Here is a 19,986-nt window from a genome sequence, read left to right on the forward strand (position 1 = left end):
TGTTTTTGAATGATCATTTAGATCATGCAACAGCTGATGGTACAGGGTGAAGCATGATCCATAATAATTATATTTTACAGACTCATTTTGTCCTAAAACTTCTCTAAGGACAAAAGTATATCCTTAATTAAAGTCAGTGCTGTGGCCTTTCTCTTGCCAATGAGATGGAAACCACTGTATTTATTTCCTAACACAAGGGGGAAAGGACTATTTCCAGTTCTCATACACAGACATTCCTGTTGTTACTTCTCTGAACGGCCTCCTGAGTGATCTAATAATAGGAGTGTGAGTCTGTCCTTAGTCACCAGTGACTATTTCCTTAGCAAATTCATTAACCTCTCTTTTATCTCTCAATTTGTAACCCCAGTAAATTATCAGTTAAGTATTAGACTTCCCTGAAATATAGCTGTTGTTCACTCATCTCTGTTTTCTATCAATATGATTTTTAAAGACCAGTATGTTAAACAGGTTATTTAGATTTAAATTCATTCAAAAGCCCAAGCCATCTGTGCTCTGATTTTATTACATCCTAGGGCAGATTTATCTATTGATAGTTACCACTGTTGAAGATAGGTTAAAGAATATAGTTCAAGCATATGATCGTAATTCTTGAATATGTTAAAAAAATTTTTTTTTCATTTTTTATTGGGATACATAACTACTGTCACTGAAACAAATCTCTCAGAGATGATTTTCAAGTTTTTCAATGGTTTTTAGCTTCAGTAATAGTAAATTTATATGCTGTGTTTTATTGCCAAGAGAAAATATGTTATCCATTGTGACAGAAAAAATTGTTATTAAAGCAGATGGTAAATCCTTGAATGTAGTGTTTTTGTTACTGAACTACATGGTATTTTTGTTTGTTTGTTTGTTTATTGTTTTTTGGTAGGATTGCTGGTTTAAAATTGACTGTGTGCCTCGTCTCATAATTCTGTGCCTTTCCTATCAGGGTGTTTACCTTTTCTGGAAGACTAACTTATTTCTTATTATGTAGAACTTTATTTGATAATTATAAATTGTTTTAACTGTATGGACATATATTTAGAAGAAAGTTTTAACTTCTTGAAGTGATTTTTTATATTTACTGATATTTTCTAAACCAAAAAATGATTATTCATGGAGTTATTTTCATGTCCACAGTGTTTTACATTTTGGCAGATGATTCATCTCAGCTTTTAAAATAAGATAAAAATCTCATATTATTACTTAGGAACTTTCAAATATAACCCTTCTCAAAAAATAGGGGGAACATATATGTATTTCAAAATGTAATATTTGAAATGAAAATGTAAAACGACTAATATCATAAAATGGGATAGAGTTGCCCTCTTGGAGCCTAGAATAAAATTGAATAAAAGGGTCTAATTTTATTACTGTCACCATCCTAATGGTTCAGAAGTACTGAATAGAAGTACCACTGATTAATTTTCCCCTTGCTTAAGAATTTAAATTTTCTTTGGGGAATGGATTTTCTATTAAAAAATAATCTGAACCATCTTTTAATCAGATCAGATCAGTCGCTCAGTCGTGTCTGACTCTTTGCGACTCCATGAATCACAGCACGCCAGGCCTCCCTGTCCATCACCAACTCCCGGAGTTCACTGAGACTCACGTCCATCGAGTCAGTGATGCCATCCCGCCATCTCATCCTCCATTGTCCCCTTCTCCTCTTGCCCCCAATCCCTCCCAGCATCAGAGTCTTTTCCAATGAGTCAACTCTTCGCATGAGGTGGCCAAAGTACTGGAGTTTCAGCTTTAGCATCATTCCTTCCAAAGAAATCCCAGGGCTGATCTCCTTCAGAATGGACTGGTTGGATCTCCTTGCAGGCCAAGGGACTCTCAAGAGTCTTCTCCAACACCACAGTTCAAAAGCATCAATTCTTCGGCGCTCAGCCTTCTTCACAGTCCAACTCTCACATCCATACATGACCACAGGAAAAACCATAGCCTTGACTAGACGAACCTTTGTTGGCAAAGTAATGTCTCTGCTTTTGAATATGCCAACTAGGTTGGTCATAACTTTCCTTCCAAGGAGTAAGCGTCTTTTAATTTCATGGCTGCAGTCACCATCTGCACTGATTTTGGAGCCCAGAAAAATAAAGTCTGACACTGTTTCCACTGTTTCCCCATCTATTTCCCATGAAGTGATGGGACCGGACGCCATGATGTTCCTTTTCTGAATGTTGAGCTTTAAGCCAACTTTTTCACTCTCCACTTTCAATTTCATCAAGAGGCTTTTGAGTTCCTCTTCACTTTCTGCCATAAGGGTGGTGTCATCTGCATATCTGAGGTTATTGATATTTCTCCCAGCAATCTTGATTCCAGCTTGTGTTTCTTCCAGTCCAGCATTTCTCATGATGTACTCTGCATATAAATTAAACAAACAAGGTGACATTATACAGCCTTGACGAACTCCTTTTCCTATTTGGAACCAGTCTGTTGTTCCATGTCCAGTTCTAACTTTTGCTTCCTGACCTGCATACAGATTTCTCAAGAGGCAGATCAGGTGGTCTGGTATTCCCATCTCTTTCAGAATTTTCCACAGTTTATTGTGATCTGCACACTCAAAGGCTTTGGCATTGTCAATAAAGCAGAAATAGATGCTTTTCTGGAACTCTCTTGCTTTTTCCATGATCCACAGGATGTTGGCAATTTGATCTCTGGTTCCTCTGCCTTTTCTAAAACCAGCTTGAACATCAGGAAGTTCACAGTTCGCGTATTGCTGAAGCCTGGCTTGGAGAATTTTGAGCATTACTTTACTAGCGTGTGAGATGAGTGCGGTAGTTTGAGCATTCTTTGGCATTGCCTTTCTTTGAGATTGGAATGAAAACTGACCTTTTCCAGTCCTGTGGCCACTGCTGAGTTTTCCAAATTTGCTGGCATATTGAATGCAGCACTTTCACAGCATCATCTTTCAGGATTTGAAATAGCTCAACTGGAATTCCATCACCTCCACTAGCTTTGTTCGTAGTGATGCTTTCTAAGGCCCACTTGACTTCACACTCCAGGATGTCTGGCTCTAGGTGAGTGATCACACCATCGTGATTATCTGGGTCATGAAGATCTTTTTTGTACAGTTCTTCTGTGTATTCTTGCCACCTCTTCTTAATATCTTCTGCTTCTGTTAGGTCCATACCATTTCTGTCCTTTATCGAGCCCATCTTTGCATGAAATGTTCCCTTGGTATCTGTAATTTTCTTGAAGAGATCTCCAGTCTTTCCCATTCGATTGTTTTCCTCTATTTCTTTGCATTGATCGCTGAGGAAGGCTTTCTTATCTCTCCTTGCTATTCTTTGGAACTCTGCATTCAGATGTTTATATCTTTCCTTTTCTCCTTTGCTTTTCGCTTCTCTTCTTTTCACAGCTATTTGTAAGGCCTCCCCAGACAGCCATTTTGCTTTTTTGCATTTCTTTTCCATGGGGATGGTCTTAATCCCTGTCTCCTGTACAATGTTATGAACCTCATTCCATAGTTCATCAGGCACTCTATCTATCAGATCTAGGCCCTTAAATCTATTTGAATCTATTTGACATATAATATTGTGTTAATTTAAGGTGTACAACATGTTACTTTGATAACATTTATGTATTGTAACATGATAGCCATTGTAGCACTATTTATCACGTTATGTAATTGTGATACAATTTTGTTGCCTATATTTATTATTGTGCATTAGATCACTGTGGCCTGTTTAAACACTATCCTTTGCAAGTTTGTACCCTTAAACATCAGTTTTATCCCCTCAAACCCATCCCCTGGTAACCACCATTATTATCTGATTGTTTGAGTTTGACATTTTATATTTCACATATAAAGTTTATGTCATACAGTATTGGTCTCTCCCTGTCTGACTTACCTCACTTATCAAACTGTGTTCAGGATCCTTGCGTATTGTCAGAAATGTCAGGCTATCCTTCTTTCCTACTGCTGAATAATATTTCATTGGTATATAAACCATCTCATATTTATCCATTCATCTGTTGATGGGCATTTAGGTTGTTTCTGTATCTTGAATATTGTGAATAAAGCTGCAATAAGTGTGGGAGTGTATATATTTCTTAAAAACACTGTTTTCAATTCCTTTGGTTATGTACTCAATAGTGGAGTTACTGGACTGTATGGTAGACCTGCTTTTAACTTTTTGAGAAACCGCCATATTGTTTTCCATACAATTGAACCAATTTATATTCCCATCAATACTGTATGAGGGTTCCTTTTTTTTTTTTTTTTGTGGCATCCTTACCAGAACTTGTTGTCCCTTGTCTTTAGATAATGACCATTTTGACAGGTGTGAGGTGATAATATTTCATTGTAGTTTTGATCTGCATTTCCCTGCTGCTGCTGCTAAGTCGCTTCAGTTGTGTCCAACTCTGTGCGACCCCAAAGATGGCAGCCCACCAGGCTCCCCTGTCCCTGGGATTCTCCAGGCGAGAACACTGGAGTGGGTTGCCATTTCATTCTCCACTGCATTTCCCTGCTGATATGATATTGTGCATCTTTTCACGTGTCCGTTGTCCATTTTTGATGTCCTCTTTGCTTCACAATTTACCTCTTGGAGTTCTACTAGACTTTAGCTTGCTTCAGACAGTTGTAAGAGAATAATGGAAGTAATAAAGTCCACGTAACTTGCATGATGCAGTAGTGTTTGGATTTTATAGTACATGTATGCGTTACTGTGTCAGTGATGTGCAAAAGTTGACCGTACCATATTTTTTGCTTTTCATAAGTAGGTTTATCGAAACAGTAGCCCACACATACAAATATTCTTTAACATTAAGGCAAAAGCAAATGCCTAATGACATACTTTTACTGAAACCAAATGTTATCTGCATTAAATGGGGAAAGTGGACTAAATTCTTCAGTTGTGACAGTAGATGAGCTTAACAGGAAATCAACAAGCTGAGCAGATAGTTATATTTTCAAAGGCACTGAAGAAAATGAGTTTTTGATGGCTTTATTAAAGTTCAGCTTAAGCTCTTAAATGAGGAGAGCCAATGTCACAAGGCATGTCCCTGGCTCCGTGAACACACTGAGATCTCCATTAATATCCAGCCCTGCCCCAGAATGCTTTTAGTTGCTTTTTGATGTTTATTAATGAATTTTTTTTCACAGAAATAGAAGTGTTGCTTTTGTTTCCATAGTATATTGTTTACTCATACACTGAAAGTAGAAAAAGATTTGCTTGGAGTTTTCCACATAGATGTTTTTTTTTCCTTTGAAATATGGCACTATTCCTATAAGAGCCTGACTGTTGAGAAAGGTGACTGATGTGTGAGTTTTGCCTGCTCTTTGTAATGCTTTCTCCTGGCCAGTGGCCATTTCAGGTAAGCAGATGCAGTCTACTAAATCATCTTTGCTGGAGAAGCAAGGCAATGCTCTAATGCCTCGCCAGGAGTTGTAGAAACATTGAGCAGCCATCAGAACGGTCACTTGTTTGGCATGTGCCTTCTCTAAACACTTGTGAGTGTTTGCTAACCATCCGACTAATAGGTCCTCGGTCCCTATAATGCCCCCCCTTTTTTTTTTTTTTAAATCAAAAGAGAAGTTTGCCTTGTGGTCCCATCATATACAAATAAAATGAAATAAAAATTAGAATTTCAGTGGTATTTTTGAGTAAGTGGGTGACTGTGATATTTGTCATTCCAGTTATAAACAATGATTTCCTTTTCTAATACGAACTCCGAAAAGAATGCAGTGGGAAAGCCACAGCATCAGAATGTTAGTCTGGTTTTTGAGGAGACATTAAAAGAAACTGTTTGTGGTTAGAGGAAGCTGTATTTCTGATCATCTATCTGTTCAGAAGAGGGAGTGTGCATATGGAGTGATGTACACCTTAGCATGCATGTAGAGTGATGTACACCTCAGTTTGACTGCTGTTGGTATGTGTATCTGCTTGGAAGAGGAGACAGCATATATTAATGGGATTTTTTGTTTGCTCATTTTAAAATTTGTTAATAAGAAAATGGATGTGCAGGTAACTTCATTATATTCAACTAGCTTAATTTTTGTGCCCTTTAATTTTCAGAAAATCGTGCACCTATGGTTTTAGAGTTTCTTAATGGCTGTCGTGGGGCTTCCCAGGTGGCTCAGTGGTAAAGAAGCTGGTAAAGGCAGCTTCTTTACCACGTGGGTTTGATCGCTGAGTCAGGAAGATTCCCCTGGAGGAGGAAATGGCAACCCACGCCAGTATTCTTGCCTGGAATGTCCTGTTAACAGAGGAGCCTGGTGGGCTACAGTCCATGGGGTTGCAAAGAGTCAGACACAACTTAGCAACTAAACAGCAACAACCAATGGCTATCACACTGACGTCTATACCTGTACCAAAGTCAGAATTCCCTAATTACTTTTGTAAAGGGTAGGGGAAAAATACACTATCCGTATTCTTCAAAGTTTATAAAACATACTATTTGATTGAGTCATTACTAGGAAAAAAATATCCTAGCCTTCTGAAAACAAAACCAATATTTGTTGACACTGAGCTTGGAAAGTCACATAAGATACAGCCTTCAGTAGTCTACTTATACCTGTTTTCAAGCCATTTGTTTATTTAGCAAATATTTACTAAACATTTATTGTGGCCAGACACTATATTAGTTCCAAAAAGGACAAGAAGAAAGTGCTATGTTAAGTTATAATAGAACCATAGTTTGACAAGATGATGACCAAATTTTGAATTTGATTTAGCTCTTATTTCTGTTTGAATTAAAATACAGATTTTCAGAATCAGAAAAGACATTTAAAATTATCTGCTCCAACCCCCTTCATCCAGTGTTTGAATCTTTCATATTATTCATTTGATCATTGCTGATATTTGACTGTTTTTGACTTTTAAAAAATGGCATTTTCATGTAGTTCAACCTAATGGAACTATTATTAAGTACAGAGTTTGCTCATGACAGTGTAAGATGGGTTAGTGAAGACAACCCTATCAAACTGTCTGTATGGGGGAGAAATGTAAAACCAGATATTGACAAAATTGTGGCTATTTGCAGAAATAAAATGGCTCAAGTGCCTTCATCTAACCAGGATGAAGATTCTGAGTGCTGAATTAAGGGTTCATCTTGTGTGATCCATTATATCATTTCAAACCTTCTTCAGACTCTACAAGGCTCTTAAAACCCACGAGGGATATTCTGCATGGACATGGATTTCAGTTACTTTGCAATTTAAGTTTGTGGCTGGAGGATGAGCCATTTACTCAGGGTTCCCCAGCTTCCTAGAGAACACCTTCCTAGTGTTGTAGTTGAAGATGTTCTTGGTCTCTCCAGTCCCTACCTTGGAAGCTGCGTTTCCCTGGCTTTGGCAGCTCAATGCATGGCTGTGCGTTCATGGACATTTAAAGTTACTTCGAAAATCAACATCTAGGGATCAGGATTTCACCTAGTATAAGTAAGACTTAACTGGGTAAATGATGAAATGACCGTTTTCCCTTACGATTGGCTTCAGTGAGTTACTTGAACTCACACATTCCTGTTTCACTTACATACAAGTGCTAGCCTCTGGCATCAGAAAAATGGATATGCTGTGGTGTGTGTCCTCAAAGTTACTCTAAGCACACCTCAGTCTAAGTACTTTAAAAAGGTTTGGTAAATGAAATATATTCTTCCATTCATCCAAGCATCACTTACTACGTACCTATTAAGCCAGGCACTGTGTTAGGCTCTAGTGATAAAGCTGAAAACCAGAACAAGCCCCTTCTTCATCTACATCATATTCTGAATGTGAAATGAGACATTAAACATCAGTACTAGTATAATGTTAGATAATGATGAAAGCTATAAAGAAAAAGAAACTACTAGAGAGTAAAAAAAAAATAGTACAAAGGAGAATGTAATCATCTCTGCATAGGAAATGAGGTAAACCACCCTAAGAATATAATTTAAAATCTGGGTTTTGAAGAGTAGATAAGAGTATGACAAGCAGACCAGGCAAGGAAGAAACTTCTAGATAGAGAAGCAGCAACAAACAGGAAGGCTGGAAGACATGAAACGGGAGATTACAAACAGGAACGCAGATTTGTAAAAAAGGTGCAATATAGGAATAACAAAATATGGCGTATGATATCCTTTGAAGAGTGTTGAAATAACGTCATATTTGGATATGCAAAAAATTGTTTCCTTGAGAGTACTCAGATTTACTCAAGTATCAGAACTCCAGGTAGTAGTAAAAGTACTCTTTGCAGAACTCAATAAATTATTGTTCTGATTCACCTTCAAATATCTGAAAATGTCATTATTGATCTGAATTTGGAACTGTTCCAGGCATCTTTAAGGTTAATTAAGAGTAATAGATTCTAACATTGTAAAATACATTCAAGAAGAAAAAACTCACTTTTGAGAAAATTGAATACATGAACTTTCTATGTCATTTCGGGAAAGATTGCTATTCTTTTTTTTTATCAGACTAATGACCTTAAACTTTTTTTTTAAGTAATTAATTAGTTTCAGCTGCACTGGGTCATTTTTGCTGTGCTCAGGCTCTCTCTAGCTGCCACAAGGGGGCCACTCTCTAGCTGTAAGTACATAGGCCTCCCATGGCACTGGCTTCTCTTGTTGCTGAGTGCAGGCTCAGTCCTTGCGGTGTGCGGTCCCAGTTGCCTCACGGCACATGGAATCTTCCCCGAACAGGGATCGAACTCGTGTCCCCCGCACTGGCAGCCAGATTCTTAATCACTGGACCATTAGAGAAACCCGCTGTTCTTTTTTATCATCAGAACCTGAGTGTTGTTCAGTAGCATAGTTTGAGAACTGCTGTGCTACAGTTATTCATCAGATGGGCTGCCAACCTGTGTGGGAAGCCTTAGGGAATCTAACTGTCTCTTATAGCAGGCAGCCCCTTCGGAAAGTCCCTTGCAGTGGCTCTGACATCCTTTCATTGAGCTGAAATCTCTCTCTCTCATAATTTAGTCTCACCGTTTAGACTCTAAATCTTGAAGATAATAATGGGAGTCATGACCTATTTTTTAGAAATATTCTGAGGAATAGTAAGTAAAAATAATCTCATTGTACTTTGCACTGTTTTAAGGTTGATTATAAATGAGGCTGGGTTTCCCTGGTGGCTCAGTGGTAAAGAATCTGCCTGTCAATGCAGGAGACATGGGTTTGATTCCTGGATCAGAAAGATCCCCTAGAGAAGGAAATTGCAACCCATTCCAGTATTCTTGCCTGGGAGAATCCCATGGACAGAGGAGCCATGAAGGCTACAGTCGATGGGATTGCAAAAGAGTCGGACATGACTTAGCAACTAAAACACTAACAAAACATATGAGACTAATAATGATAAAGGTTAAAGCTCACCTGGGTGTGAAGAGGGTAGGAGGTGTTGGTGTTTTGTTTCAGAGGGCAAGGTGGGAGTCTATGGTCTCTTAAGTCTTCATAATCAAACTCTTAGTTTGTTCTTTCTGTATAATGTTTTATGTCTTTTCTCCCCCTATAATTCTTATTTGAGTAGCCATAGGGTTTACAGGAATAGTTCTTCTGAAGTAGAAATACGAAACCCAAAGTAAAAGAGGAAAATGCAGTGTTAGAGTATTATGATCCTTGAAGTAAAATGAAACCCGATAACTAAAATCAAATTATGATGGAATTAAAGGAGACTTTATGCATCATTGAAACTTGGAGAGAAAAAAGGGGAGAGGAAATAGGGTGCCAAAGATACATACATTCATATTTATCACACATATATGTACATACATTACAAATATATCTGTGTGAAAATATATTGATCGTATATGAGAGATATATTACATTTAATACATATATATACAAACACGTAAACAGAGATAAAATAAATGTATTTCCATCAGCTTTTGTGAAAGGAAAGATAACAGATTGAAACTGTGCTCCTCTCCTTTCTGTCCTGTTCCACTGTCTGAAGTGGCAGGTGGAATCCGCTCAGTAATTCAAAGAGTGAATTTTTTAATTGATCAATCCTGACATGCTAACCTCAGCAACTGAGCAGCTGCATAATGTGTTAGGTCATCATACCAATAATGAAGATTACATCATTGACCTGCCTCCTTTTTTTGGAATGTAGAGAAAAACAAACCCTAGAAATATGTCAGATTTTCAAACAAACCAAAATAATGACTGAGCATACTGATACTATCTATAGTTTCATCACAACTTATTGACTAATCAGTTAGGAACCATTCTGTTTATAAAATTAATTTTTAATTATAGTTTATTTTTAAAATGAAGTTCTAGCTTAAGACCTGAATGAAAAGTTTCAGAGAAATTAAGTTTTTCTTTTTCTAAATTTAAAATATTACTGTTGTGATAAAGTGATTCACTGAGTGACTTTAAGATAGCAATATATGTGTTAACAGACTTCTATATATACATCAGCTGTAAGATATTTCCCTGGGCTTTGTACTTTGAAAAGTTTATATTTTTAATTCAGCAATAACACTCAAAATAAGAATCTCTGAAATTTGTTTTATATTTCTATTCCTAAAACAGGACAGATTTTGAAATAGATTGCTTTAAAAAAAAAAATCGCTTCTTAAAACTCACAGATGTACACATCCACCCATGGGACAGAAAAAGTGAATTAAATACCTTGCTTGGTAAATCACGTTGCTTCTCCTGAACTAGATTGCCTGCACCCAGTGCTGTGAAAGAGACAGGCTGTGAGCAGGAAGGATAGCTATTGTTCGGTGCTCTCTAGCAAAAGAAGTGGGGGGAGGGGGGGTTGGGGGGGTGAGTTTGACTGGCGTTGGCTCTGGCTTTTCTGCATTCCAATCTGTCTGAGGCATTGAGCGGGAGCAAAAAAACAGAGAGAGAGAGAGAGAGAGAGAGAGAGAGCAGGAGCGTGAACAAGCACAGCTAGTGCGGTATAGAAAGTGTTTTGAGTTTCTGACTGGCATGCCGGAAAGATCATGTTAGCAACACCCAGAAACTTCACGGAATGCAGACCCCAGGTAAGAGTTCCTAGAATCCTTCTGAGACAGAAGTTAAAAGTTTGTATGTATTTAAAGGGTATCTGTGCTTTTTCAGAATTCACAAATGAAATGACTATTTACTTTTGTACTTATCGGCTTTAAAAACAAAAAAATGGGTTGGTTTTCATTAACTGTGAGTTCACAGGAGTACTGTGTGGAGACTCAACATCCAGTACAAAATCCAGATCTAAAATAGCCTTCTGAGAAACTCAGATAAATTAAAGGTGTGATGATCATAGCAAAGTACTAACACTGCAACATTTACTTGTTCTTTTAATCATTTGGAGTGGATGTTTATTCTAGTTTTTCCCTAGATTCTTTATGAAATACTAAGATACCTAGGAATGGATATAGCCCATTTCTCTCTGAGAGAGACAAAATATATCAGCCATTAATAATAATGTAACAGCCTTGCCTGAATCTCAGTAGCATGTAGTAAATCTGTTTCATTTGGCAAGTTCAACAGGTTGGATCCATAGACAGCAGTAAGAGTTCAAATGAGAACTTTGCTTGTCCCCACCACCCCCCACCCCCCCCCCACCAAGGTAGACTTTTAATATCCTTTGCCAAAAGATGACGTCAGAAACTTTAACTAATTAGCTCATTGAAAGTTAAATCTGGAAGAGACTTGAGAAGTCATCTGCTGCAGTCCACACTCTTCTTTTCAATGAGAACATTGAGGTGTAAGGGATTTGGTGCTTGCTCAAGATCACAGCATTAGAACAGAATTGAAATGAAAATACAGATCTCCTTATTTGCAGTTTACTGGTTTTTTTCTCATGGTTCCAGATACATTTAGGCTTTATACTTTGTCCATGCTGTGTCTGCTGGCTCAGGTACCATGAGTTATTGCCCAAAGACCAAATACATCATAAATCTAGATTGAAATATTATGGGGAGGAGATGTTGGCAGATGGATGTCATCAATATTGTTATCATATTCATTCAAAACCAAAAATATATAGCAAAGTATTGGTATTTATCAGAATAAAAAGCAGCTTTCAGTTAAGGAAAAGGACTGCAGTTTATATGTTGCTTTTATGTAAACAATTACATAGCTGTAGCATATTCTAAATGCCTATATACAAAATTAAGATTCAAGTTGATTTTAATCTCTTTTAAAGACTTTGGGACTTAGTCATTTTCTGTATAATTGAAGTTAGTAAAACTTTTTTTGGGTAGCATACGGACACAACTGAGCGACTGATCTGATCTGATCCCATATTCAATGCCTTCTCTATGTTTATATTTTTTTAATGTAAGATAACATTTTAAAATTATCCAACTGTTTGAAGCAGTCACTTCCTTATCTAAGACCCAGCTCAGTTTCTCTCCATTTGTAAGGGTCCTCTGTTACTTCAGCTCATGAATTATGTGCTTGAGGGTAACTTAAGTGGAGGATCTTGAGAGTCACAACAGTCAGTGAACATCTGTCTTCATACATTTTCATTTAGTCTCTGAAAAGGTTGCTGCCCTTTCCATTTTTCTGGAGACCATTGTGGAGTTGAGAGAGACCACACTATTCTAGTGAGCTAAATAGTAAAGATAGCCACTGTCAAAAGGATCTGTCATGGCTGTTTACAATCCCGGGGAACAAGTTAGCTTGATTTGGCTCCAAGCACAGTGAAGGGATGTAGTGTTTTTGTGTTAAAGCTTGACCTGCTATTCCAGTTTTTGAGTAAGTCTGTGTAAATGGGGTTGTGATTTACAAGTCTGTGAGTGATGAGCAGTAAGCTGTAAGGAGCAGTTTCATTACTGCTCTCGGCTATCGGAAATCAAATTACAAAGTGACATTCTCCACCCAGTAGGAAACAAGAGACTGTTTGTCGTACTGCCGAATCCATTATTAAAACACACTGTTTATAAGAGGACTGATGGCTGTGAGAATGAGGACATAATGCTCTGTCCAATTTAACAGTGTTCACGTTCTGTTACACAGGGCTTAGAGTTTTCTCTCATCTTTTATCCTGCTGGAGTATGTGAAAGGACTGCCATGATACGTGCATGTATATTATGTTATGTGTGTATATGATAGATGAGTGAGTGGATGGATGGATAGCTAGATAGACAGACAAAAATGGACTTTTGGCCTTGGTATATTTCCCCATGTTAGAGACAATCAGGTCATTAATTTATTGCTGGTATTTTACTGGCCTAAGTTGAAAAAAACTATTAACCAATCTGATAATTATAAAGTTTGCTACTGTGTATTGGAAAGAGAAAAATATTAGAAGGAAACACATGACTCCTTTTTCTCTCCTGAATACAAATGTCAGATTATGCAGGTTTATGTTTCGAAAGGCACTTGTGCTAATAAGGTGCCCATTTTATAACTAAAGGCACATTGTAAATGGGAAGGGAGTGGGTAGGATGAAATGAATGGCATGAGGAAAGAAATTCTCCTATGTATGTGAAACAATTTTCTTTTGACCATTTTTTTTTTTTTTTTTGAAAGCGGGCCCATTTTCACTACTCATGATTTTTTTTCTTGATACTAGTTTTTCTAAATTTTTTCATGAAATATATATCCATATAGTTTATATATTAAATTTGCAAAGAAGGTAAAGAGCTCTGTAATGTAGCCATGACATTTTTCTGATAAAAGTTGGGCTATAGTTGATCAAAACTTTTGTCTCATTTAGAGGATTTATTAATACATCTTCCCCACTACAGTTTCTTTATACTTTTGGGATATAATTCTGGGTTCTGTATCCTTAAAGTTGTAAGAATGAAATCTCTATAAACAAAAGTAAAGATGAAGGACAGTCCAAGGGGCAGAAGCTTGAGGCTGGATGTATAAAACACTGAATTATCAAATTAATTCTTTACTCATAAAGGTAACCTGATTAGCCACTCAAAACTCTGGAAATCCTATGTAGACACATGGTTGAGTTTCCCCTTCTGCTTCAGTCTTGACCTTCAGCAGCTTCTGAAGAGGGAGTCACACTGGTTTTGTTCTTTCTGTTCTTTCACGCTCTCTAGTGGTTGTTTGTGGTGGTTCTTGTTTTCAGTTGCCTGTATATCAGTTTTCGTGAAGAAGCCGGTGGCTGTGTGGTGAAATAAGGTTCACAAGATTCTTACACTTGGTTGCATAAACTTTCTAAAATACCTAATTCTGTAGTGCGGAGAGAGAATAACTGGTAGTGTCCTGCTGTTTCCCAGTAAACAGTGAGTCGAGAAAATGAGTCATGAGTCAGCAATGTCAATCCTCAGACAGCTGTCTTTTGTTTTTCTTTATTTTTTTCTTTCTGGGTATGTGTGTGTGCGCGCCCTAATCGGAATTCAGTCTATCAAAGCTCCACATGTAATTATGGGTATGATGTCAGCTTGTGTTTGGAAGCCTAAAGCGTTGCCACTGAGAATATGTTCTTTGTGCATATTTGACAAATAGGAGAGACTTACTGAATCGTCATTAAAATTCAGATGAAGGTCTTTATCTTCTCTGGTACCTTGCTCGCTCTTATCTTCTCTGGTACCTCGCTCACCCCTACTCAGACCTTACCATTGTGCTGAATGAAGAGTTCCCTGAACTTATACACGTGAAGAGGGAGCCAGTGAGGAGTTCTTATCAGGAATGAGATTATAAAACCCCACATTTCTGTCATTCTCAGGTTTGAGGTATTTTATAAATAAGTGAATTGCTGAAATAGCAAGTTGTGAAGTTAGTGTAGGTTAATAGAGTTCTCTTCTTTGAAGAAGAAAAATGACCTGGTTCTGCATGCTATCTTTTGTTAGACTTTCTAAAGTAAGCAAGCGGGTTTGGGTGCCAGGATCAAGCCAGTGTCATTCAGGATCAGGTGACACCTAGCATAGTCAACCTGTTGGACAAGTTGCCTTCTCTGATGTATTGCATTTAATTCCACAGACTGCAGAGCACCTTTGAAAACCTTAGCAGCATGCTGCTGTTGTATAGTTAACTACTCACAGTTACTACCTTTAGTTAATATGAAGACTAAAAAAAATGGATATTCTCTTTTTAATACTCTGGTTTGTAACTTTCTAGCTAGATTATATTTCAAATAGATTGTGTGTAGTTGATTTGATTTCCGGTCTCTCCAGTGAGATAGGAGAAGATGAGATGTTTGGGTCCCTACTACAAGAATTCCCTTTTCTAGAAACACCTAGACTATAAAGTGAGTGAAAGTCGCTTAGTCGTGTCCGACTCTTTGTGACCCCATGGACTATACAGTTCAGGGAATTCTCTAGGCCAGAATACTGGAGTGGTTAGCCTTCTCCTTCCCCAAGTGTCAGGTAAATAAATGAAATAATTTATTTCATTTTTTAAAAAAAAAGAAGTGGTGTGTCAAAGGGAGTACAGAAAGAACCACGTGAAAGAATTGAGTTTGCTCAGTCAAAGGACGGGACAAGACGTGATATGTCTATGAACAGGGAAGGATAATCATTTTTTGTATACCAAGAGCTCATTATGATGAGCTCATTTCTAAGACTTTGTTTAGTATGGTTATATTTCTTAGCATTTTCTCAAAGTGTGAGAGACAAATCACTCAAAGAAAGAATAGTAGATTATTTAATTACTGTCTGCATATGGTAAAAGAATTGTATCACAGTAATACAGTGGACTTGAGTTGGGGTAAACTCCAGGAATTGGTGATGGACAGGGAGGCCTGGCATGCTGAGGTTCATGGGGTTGCAAAGAGTAGGACACGACAGGGACTGAACTGAACTGAACTGAATAGTTAGCTTACATACATCTTGATATTTTTCTTGAAGCGTTTTTGCCTCCACTTGAAACTCAGTGAAACATCACAGTAGTTTCCTGAAACAATATCACTCTATTTTATGAGTACTATTATTTTACTTGCAAATATTTGCACAGTGACAGTTGCTAAAATTGTGAAATATATTTTTAATAATTTTGGTTTTCTTCATTTCTTTTTCTTATAAATACAGTATAAGCACTTAGTATTTGATGATCAGCTTTTTAAGATAAATTTTCCAAAGAATTAGCTTTTTTTTTCCCCAATTGGAGCCAGTGTTGACCATTTTTATTAACAAAACCAAAAACAGGGTGTAAGGAAGAATGCCTAGGAGTAACTGCTGTCGTTACAAAGAATGAAAACAAGTCTCTCTTGGAAACATTTTTATTAACAAAACCAAAATGTACTATTCAAAGCAAATTTACTGTAATGTAAAAGGCAGGAGTCTTTTTAGAAAGTTTAGAAGTTGCTTGTTTTATTTGTTTTGTTTGTAAATGGAAGGATATTTAAAACCAGAAGGCAGGCTTTCCTCTGGTCCTTTTTAAAAAGAAAATCCAACAGTTTATTTACCAGTTTTTCTCAGAAGCATGTCTTCTGAGAAACTGTAAAATATGAACAAACTGCAAGATGTATTTGACAATGAAATTTTAATTAGCTAGAAATAGTGAACTTCAAGGATGAGACTATTTTATTGCTGTAAAGTACTGTGATTTATGACAGCTTCCCAGTAGGTTTCTTCCAGTGTCAGAAATTATAAGACCATTTTCATTTTGCTTAGTTCTTAAATTAAATATTTAAAGATAGACTTTTTCTTTCTCTTTTCCCCTGTCAAACCCATGTTACAGGAGAATAGAAACTAGTTTTTTTTTTTTTAAAGGCTCTTCAGGTTTAATCCAGATATTGCTTATTTTACATTTTTCTATGACAGTCTAAAAAGAGATTATTTTTAAATTTTAATATCCAAACATAATACATAACTAACTTCTCTTGCACACCTGTGAAAAAAAGGCAAGGCTTCAATGCTCATTTTAAAAGAGCTCATCCAAATGGCTATTCAATATATGAAAAGTTTCATTATTCATTAGGACAATTCAAATTTAAACCAAAATTATATCAAGATATCTAAAATGAAAAAAAAAAAAAAAAAAAAAAGTACCAAATGTTGACAAGGGTCTAGAACAAAAGGAGTTGTTCTAGATTCTAAAACAAGAACCTAAAGAATTGTTTTGGGTTCTAGACAAGAACCTAAAGTAAAAGGAAGAACACACTGCTGATGAGAGTATAGATTTTTATGACTACTTTGAAGAAAAACTAAGATCATGGCATCTGGTCCCATTACTTCATAGCAAATAGATGGGGAAGCAATGGAAACAGTAACAGACTTTATTTTGAGGGGCTCCAGAATCATTGCGGATGGTGACTGCAGCCATGAAATGAAAAAACCCTTGCTCCTTGGAAGAAAAGCTATGGCCAACCTAGACAGCATATTAAAAAGCAGAGACATTACTTTGCCAACAAATGTCCATCTAGTCAAAGCTATGGTTCTTCCAGTAGTCATGTATGGATATGAGAGTTAGACTATAAAGAAAGTTGAGCGCCAAAGAATAGATGCTTTTGAACTGTGGTGTTGGAGAAGACTCTTCAGAGTCCCTTGGACTGCAAAGAGACCCAACCAGTCCATCCTAAAGGAAATCAGTCCTGAATATTCATTGGAAGGACTGATGCTGAAGCTGAAGCTCTAATACTTTGGCTATCTGATGCGAAGAACTGACTCATTTGAAAAGACCCTGATGCTGGGAAAGATTGAAGGTGGGAGGAGGAGGGGATGACAGAGGATGAGATGGTTAGATGGCATCACCAATTCAATGGACATGAGTTTGAGTAAACTCTGGGAGTTGGTGATGGACAGGGAGGCCTGGCATACTGCAGTCCATGGGGTCGCAAAGAATCGGACACAACTGAGCTAAACCTGAACTATCTATGTGTGCAGTCAGGAACTTTACATTTGGTGTCATTTAAAGGGTTAGATGGGGAAAGTCTCACACAGACTGGGTTTGTAAGTGAATCTTCAGAAGAAAACTGCAAGATGTGAATAACAGAACTACCAGACTGTCCATAAGCTTTCAAAGTACTATTTGTAAGCACTCAAAGACATATAAAACACTAATTTTCATGTCCTAAATATTTTACAGTAGTAACAATTTATATATATATATAGTACTGTAGATATATATCTAAAGATATAAATGTACTCATACCAAGCACATTAATTTTTACATATAGTTATTAATTAGTTCATGATACAAATTTAATGAGTTTTCTGTACTTAGGCTTTAATATCATTTTGCTTTAAAAGCATTTCTATGCTTTAGAGGATATGTGATTACTTGTTTTATTGGAAGAAAAATAAACATTTTAAAACCGCTTTTTCATCACTGTGGAATGTGGAAGTATCCAACAAAATAAATAGAAGATAATAAATGTTAAATTCCTTCTTTTTCTTTGCAAAAACACAAACATGATATATTCTTGACCATGCTTCTCTTCTCTTCTCAGGTAAATCGCCCCCCTCCTTCTGATCCTGCCAATTCTGAATCATTAAAATGCATGTGTTTAGCTCTGTTTCTGTATTCATTTACAACAGTCTTCTCCACTTGTTGTTCAGTTGCTAAGTCATATCCGACTCTTTGCAACCCCATGGACCTTAGCATACTGGGCTCCTCTGTCCTCCATTATCTCCCAGAGTTTGTTCAAATTCATGCCCATTCATATTTCATCAGCTTTACTCAAGCTTAAGGTTTTCATGTCAGCACACTACATTAGTTATTAGTTATTATTTTGCTGTTATAAACAACCATACACTCAATGACTTAAAGCAACACCTGTTAATATTTATCATTTCACAGTTTATGCAGAACCAGAGTATGGGCAGGGTGTAGTTGGTTGTCTGCTCGGAGTATCACAAAGTCAGAAACCAAAATATCAGCAGACTGCCTCCTCATCCAGAGCTCAGAGTCCTCTTGTAGTTGTAGCACTGGGATCCTTTCTTTTTTGCTGGTTATTGGGAAGGAATCATTCTCAGCTCCTAGAGATCACCTTTGGGTCTCATTCCTGTGGCACTCCGAGAACATGGCAACTTACTTCTTCAGAGTCAATGAGAGAATCTTACTCTAGTCTGCTATGATGGAGTCCAATATAAAATGCAGCCTAATCACAAGAGTGACTGTACTCATCTTTGCCATATAATACAGCTGAGTTAAGGGAGTGGCTATCCCATTTTATTAACAGATCTTGGGTCCTACGTACACCCAAGGGTAGAGGATTATACAAAAATGTGGGTACCATATATATCCACATTATAAACACCAAGCCCTTGTTCATGATTCTTAATTGTGCTTCTTTTTTTCCCCTCTCAAATTGAATATAGACTATTCCATTGAAGTTAATGATACTCTAATTCTGGCAGGTTAACAATCTTATCTTTCTTTCCATTAATATTAGTTTTATGAGGCCTGTGCTTTTCTGTGACAGCAGCATTTTCATTCTCAATCTGCCACCCATATTTTAATAAAATAAGAACACAATATAATTGTGCAAATATTGCCAAACTGATTCTGATGCCAAATTAACTGTTGATGAACATGTGACCCTGCCTCATATTTCTCATCAACTGATGAATGACAGTCCTGAATTTTTTTAAATTATTGAATTAAAAAGTTATAGACCTGTGCATTCTCAAGTTATTTTACTGTTGAAGAATGCTATAAACTCTCAGGAAATCCCTAGGCATCTAACGGTGTTATTTTAATATTTTTAAAATGTTATGCTATTTTAATATTTCAAAGAAAAATAATACATTGAAGATGTCTTTTCATTTCATTATATTTATACCTGTAGATCCTTAAAGGCTGCAGATTATTCCACTGTAGATTTACCTGTTCCCCTGCTTAAGAACACTTAGTGTTTTTAGTTTTTGCCACTACCAACTTTTTGTTAAACATCTTCATACATACATACCTATGTTCAATTGCTTGTGTTGATATATCTGTAGGACTGGTTCCTAGAAATAGAGACAAAGGTAGTTTACACTTCACACTTGATAGATACTGTTAAAAGCCTTGCTGATTTGCTCAGGATGTCTTTTTTTTCTATTTGAAGTTTACAATTTTTATGTTTCCTTAATCTCTCTTTTCTGTTGTAATTTCTGGCTTTTGTGTGATGCTTACAAAGGCCTTTCTCAGTAAGATTAGGTCTTTATCTGGAATTTATTTTTGTATTTTTGAAATGAGACTTTTTTTTTCAGTTGTAGAGTCAGTTGTCTCAAC

General features: G+C 36.8%; 1 protein-coding gene across 6 annotated transcripts in view; it reads left to right on the forward strand.

The window, feature by feature from the left end:
• RASAL2 (RAS protein activator like 2) overlaps nt 1-19,986 on the forward strand; it is a 402,889-nt gene that overhangs the window by 243,227 nt on the left and 139,676 nt on the right. Inside the window, exon 1 of one of the 6 annotated variants that reach the window (XM_055582758.1) lies at nt 10,811-10,922. The exons of the other annotated variants lie outside the window; for them this stretch is intronic. Within the exon in view, the coding sequence (XP_055438733.1) occupies nt 10,910-10,922 (13 nt within the window). The 5' untranslated portion in view covers nt 10,811-10,909. Of the gene's footprint in view, nt 1-10,810; nt 10,923-19,986 lie in introns of those variants that run through there. 6 annotated transcript variants of the gene reach the window in all.

The sequence above is a fragment of the Bubalus kerabau genome, chromosome 5 (genome assembly GCF_029407905.1).
Source record: "Bubalus kerabau isolate K-KA32 ecotype Philippines breed swamp buffalo chromosome 5, PCC_UOA_SB_1v2, whole genome shotgun sequence".
Classification (NCBI taxonomy): domain Eukaryota; kingdom Metazoa; phylum Chordata; class Mammalia; order Artiodactyla; family Bovidae; genus Bubalus; species Bubalus kerabau.